Genomic DNA, 5,214 nt, shown 5'->3' with positions numbered 1-5,214 from the left:
TCACAGCTGAACTCTGTACTGTTGTGCCCTGGGTTATTAATGGGTATGATTTTATTTAACGATATGTCGATTTTATATTTAATTTATTAGAAATTTATTATTAGTCTTGTAAATTGAAATACGTTGGGTGAACCTCAGGTTGGCAGGCCAGAAACCAGAGTTGAGACCACCTTTAGACGTAGCACCTTTCTCGGGCGTCCCGCTTCAGTTGTACTGTCGTATCCCGAGCTGAAGGTCTTGGGCCCTTGACCAGGCAGCTGGAATACTCGCCTACAGATGAGCCGAGCGGATGCTGATCTGCTCAGGTTGCCGTGGAGCGCTGGATAAGGCGTCGCTTAAGAGTGATTTAGCTCAAAGAACAATCCTCGGTGGTTGGTGTATAAAGACTATTTATTGAAGGTCCATGAATACAAACTCCGTTGCCGAGACTTAGGAACACCCAAGGCAAGCGACCTGCGTAATAACTTTAACTTTCTGGATAAGTGTGAAAATGAAGAGTCCCCCCCTCCGCTTTGTTTGCAGGAATATATATAGGCTTGTACACTGAAGCCTCCCCCTAAAATGACGTAGGTAGCGTCCTTACGTATTCTTTGTCTCGGCATTACAAGAAACACATGCATAAACTAAGCTAGACTAAGCTGGTCTGTGTCACTCACTCCCTATTAGGGTCGCCATACATATACAACTTCCCTTGGCTCCCTTTCGGATAAACACATAAATCTCCTTAACTAATTACTCTAAACTGTCAGAGATTTTTTACTATGTGGTTCGCAACCCTGGATACGACACCTCCCTTCCTCAGGGAGATTGGCTAATACGGTTCATTTATTCTTTATTAGCCAATCTTCGAACCTATGGTTATTTAACTTTTTCCTACGGCTAACTTCTTACTGCTAGGCCTACTTGTTTTGGGGGTTACAACAATATTCATTGGGGTCAACTCAGTTGTGTCACCTTCTGATTCAGCTGCGTCCTTCACATTAGTAGCGAGGCTAAGAGTCATACCTCGTCGGTGAAGACTATCAGAGGATGCATGAACACTATTTATGATCCTAGGTTTAAACACAATAGATCTACAGTTATCACCATCCGTGAACCACTTCAGGAACCTCGGCCAACATTTCCTGCAACATTTGCAACAGCAGCAACAACATAGCACACTTATGAGTAACCCTAATGCAACAGAACCAATAGTTGCTAGTATTGACAACCGTGATGTAGTTATTGAGTGTTTCATTTTCCACTCCTGATCTGCAATTAATCTTTCTACTTCCTTAATCTTATAGCTGGCCATTTCCAGTTCATCATTGTGAGTGAGTATGTTCTTTATTGGTGACTCCAGCTGTAATTCATTCAGATTAATTCTACTAAATGGTGCCTCACAACAGTCAAACTCCAATTGTAAAGGTGGAATAATATCCTTCTTTGTGCTGTTCACAGAGTGCGTGGTGAGGGATCTAATCATTATCTTATCACCATATCCCGTACAATCTGCAAGAAACATCAACGTTCCACTACCCTTTACCTCAATTTCGGAAGGTGCTTGATCTGGACAGATAATGGTTATATGATCTGTTACGGGGGCCACGAAAATCCATGAATTATCTCTTAGTGGGGTCCAGAGCGTCTCCCTCAATTCCAAAATTCTTTGTGCACAACTCTTTGGAATAGCTCTGACCGGCTGTAACAGCTGAGCCTCACAATCGCTGCTTGTGTGGCTGACTTGTAGGGGAAAACTTTGCTTGCACACCAATCTACTGTTACTCATCTTTTTACACATTCCCAAGTCATTCTGATGTAACCTTACATAAAATTGTTTTGTAGTGTCTAACATAATGTATTCTTTCTCTGGCTGTATGAAGGTAAATTTGTTAATGGTATCTTTAACCTTCATCGGAAATGGTATGACCTTATACACATCAAATATATAATGAGTTGCTAATGGTACCTTTACTACATATAAAAGATTACTATCCACTATATATACTTCTATGCTTACAATATTAACTAATTGATACAGATAAGCTTCGCTCAGGGTAACTGGTACTTGCAAGTCGCGGGGAAATCCATCCTGACTGGATTTCAAAACTTCAAGCAAACGGCTTGGCGACAGTACCTGTGGTTGCATGATCCCCTGCTTCGCGTTCAAGCAAGATTGAATCAAAATGTCGTACTCATCCTTCACTTCTTCTAAGGCTCTCTGTATCTGAATAGCATGGTCGTTCAATGCCACTAACATGGCGGTGTACTCATACTTTTCCTTTATCAGACCGTTCTCCTTGTTAATGAACTCCTTAATTTCTGTTAATCCCATTTTCAAAATTAATTCATTGTTGGAAACATCATTTAATGTTTTGTTAACAGATTTTAGGGTGGACTTAACAACTACCATCTGTTCCCGTGATAACTTTATTAAGTCAGCCTGCTCCCCTTCGAGTTGCGTAATTTTACTGTTGTAAAACTCTTCATTATCCGAGTCTAACACCCCGAAAAGCGAATGTGATACCTGTCCTATGAAATTGAATAGTCCTCTTTTGCGTCTAGGAACGACCTTCTCGGTCCTAGTGAGCTGGGAAACAAGGCTCCTCATTTCCTTCACGTTCCTTAGCTTTCTGTTGGCATCGTTAATAGTCCTGCATTCTGTCAAATTTAGCCATAACGTGTCGTCATGCTTTCTGCAAAATTCTACAGTCTGTTCAATATATTTACTTACAGTATCAACATTGTCGCTGGCCTGCTTCAGATTTAAGTAAGTCACAATCTTCCATTCGCTGTTATATAATCTTGCATCTGCCTCGTGCTGATAGTAAAGCCCGGGTGAACTCTGAACCGGTTCAATGCGTACGTCGAGCGCTACGCCCTCTGCTACTCCGTTAGCAATTATCCCCAGGATTAACACCCACATCTGTAATCATGTGAAAAACAGTTTAGCCCTATTGGCGTGTATCTTGAGTTCTTTAGACCGTCTCGCGCGCAATACGAGGTTCGGCCCCTCTATCCTCAATATCTCATATGGCCCTACATAAGCTGCTTCTAGCTTCTTAGATCGGCCACGGCGAACGCTTTCATCTCGTACTAAAACCATGCTGCCTACCTCAAACTTCGGTACATGTATCGCGCGGTCGTAATTCCTTTTATTGTTTAATTTAGCTGCCTCCAAATTTCTCCTTGCCATGGCATAACTACTCTGCAATCTAGCCTCTAGTTCCTTGACAAAACTGTCATAGGCATAGTATGCACTTTTCGGTTCTCTTTGCAGAACCCCCGGCAGGTTTGGTGACCGGCCGTACAGTAGTAGAAATGACATGTAATTTATCGAACTTTGTGGTGTGGTGTTATGTGCGAAAGTGGCATATCTCACCCACTGATCCCAATTTCTTAAATCCTTGTCCACATAACTCCTAATATATTCCATCGAACTTCGATGAGTTCTTTCTAATGATCCTTGAATCTGTGGTCTAAATGAAGTAGACTGAATTTTCTTTATGCCCAGTAACTTGCACATATTTTTGAAAGTTTCACTTAAGAAGTTTTCTCCGTAATCAGATAAAACTACCTGTGGTTGTCCGTATATTAAAACGACGTTGTCAACAAACGCCTTGGCTACTTCCTCTGCTGTTTGTTCTTTCAGTGGTACAGCAATTAGAAATGTTGACAAGTCGTCTTGCACGGTTAAAATGTATCTGTTTCCTTCCTCACTCGGACTAATTGGACCTACTATATCCACTATGCACTTTTCAAAAACTACGGAGGGTGTGTCTGTGATGGTCAATGGCATTCGAGTGTGACATTGAGTCAGTTTGTTCTTTTGGCATTTTTCACACCTCTTAATGAAGGTTTCCACGTCATCCTTCATCCCTTCCCAACTAACATACTGTTTTAGCCGCTTGTATGTTCGATTCATTCCAATGTGTCCTCCTATGGGGGTTTCATGAAGCTCTTTTAAGATTTATAGCTTCTCCCTATCAGTAAGCTTCGCCTGCTTTACCGTAACTTCCTCGGATTTTCCGTCTGTTCCTGCATTTTCGTTTTCTGCACTAAGTGTTTCCGACCTCTCATTCCCTTTTTCTTCCCCCACGTCCTTGGCGGTTGCTCTATACATCCTACTCAGCTCGTCACTATTGCAGTTCTCTTTTCCCTCCTTGTAAACAATGGGGTAATCGAATTCTTCCAGTTCTAATTTCAATCTCATGATCTTAGAACTTGGGCCATTCATTTTAAATATCCAGGTCAAGGGTTTGTGGTCTGTGACAATAGTGAACTTCCTTCCCCAAATATACGGTCTGAATTGTCGGCATGCCCACACTATGGCTGTCAGCTCCCTCTCAGTCGTCGAGTAGTTTTTCTCTGCTTTAGTTAAAACGCGACTAGCATAAGCTATGGGCAAATCCTTCCCAATTATGCCTTGACTTAATACGCTTCCTATCCCATCTGCGCTTGCGTCGCATGTTACTATGAACTCCCTTCCAAAATCAGGATACTGTAATAATGGCTGGTTGCATAATATGTTTTTCAGTGTTCCAAAAGCCTCCTCTTGGTCGTTTCCCCATTCGTAAGGCGTGTTCTTACATGTTAATTTGTGCAGCGGCTTCGCGATTGAGCTGAAATTTGGCACAAACCTCCTATAATAGCCTGCAAGGCCTAAAAATGCCTTGAGCTGCTTCGTGTTACTTGGAACTGGGAAATCTTTCACAGCGGTGATCTTCCCTTCGTCTGGCTTTACCCCCTCAGGCGTAATCCTGTGGCCTATGTAACAAACTTCCTTTCTTAAAAATTCGCATTTGTCGGGTTGAAGACGTAAGGAATGGGCTCTCAGTTTATCGAAAATTTCTGTTAACCTATCATTATGCTCCTGCAGGGTTGCCCCCCACGTTACTATGTCATCCAAATAAATCAGTGCCTTCGTTCCAATTAAACCACTTACTACATTGTCATTAGGCGTTGGAACGTGGCCGGAGCCGAGCAAATTCCCATTGGCATAGTGCAAAACTCAAAATGGCCGTTCGGTGTCGAAAACGCCGTCTTTGATCTATCCTGCTCTCTTAATGGGACTTGGTGGAACCCATTAGCTAGATCAAGGGTGGTATAGTACCGTGCCTTCCCTAAGGCGTCTAATATTTCGGTTATCAGTGGTAATGGATACGAATCTCCTACTGTGACTTCATTGAGTCTCCTGAAATCTACGACTAACCTCCACTTCTGTTTCCCTGAAGC

At 42.3% G+C, this 5,214-nt stretch overlaps 1 protein-coding gene across 1 annotated transcript in view; it reads right to left on the bottom strand.

The window, feature by feature from the left end:
- Positions 1 to 629: 629 nt before the first annotated feature.
- The window catches only part of LOC117282984, a 9,133-nt gene continuing 4,548 nt past the window's right edge, over positions 630 to 5,214 (bottom strand). The window contains exon 2 of the mRNA XM_033754920.1: positions 630 to 2,905. Coding sequence (XP_033610811.1) covers positions 863 to 2,905 — 2,043 coding nt within the window. The 3' untranslated portion in view covers positions 630 to 862. The remainder of the gene's footprint in view (positions 2,906 to 5,214) is intronic.

Source organism: Cryptotermes secundus, unplaced genomic scaffold, assembly GCF_002891405.2.
Source record: "Cryptotermes secundus unplaced genomic scaffold, Csec_1.0 scaffold1974, whole genome shotgun sequence".
Lineage (NCBI taxonomy): Eukaryota > Metazoa > Arthropoda > Insecta > Blattodea > Kalotermitidae > Cryptotermes > Cryptotermes secundus.
This window is presented reverse-complemented; position numbering and strand designations above follow the sequence as displayed.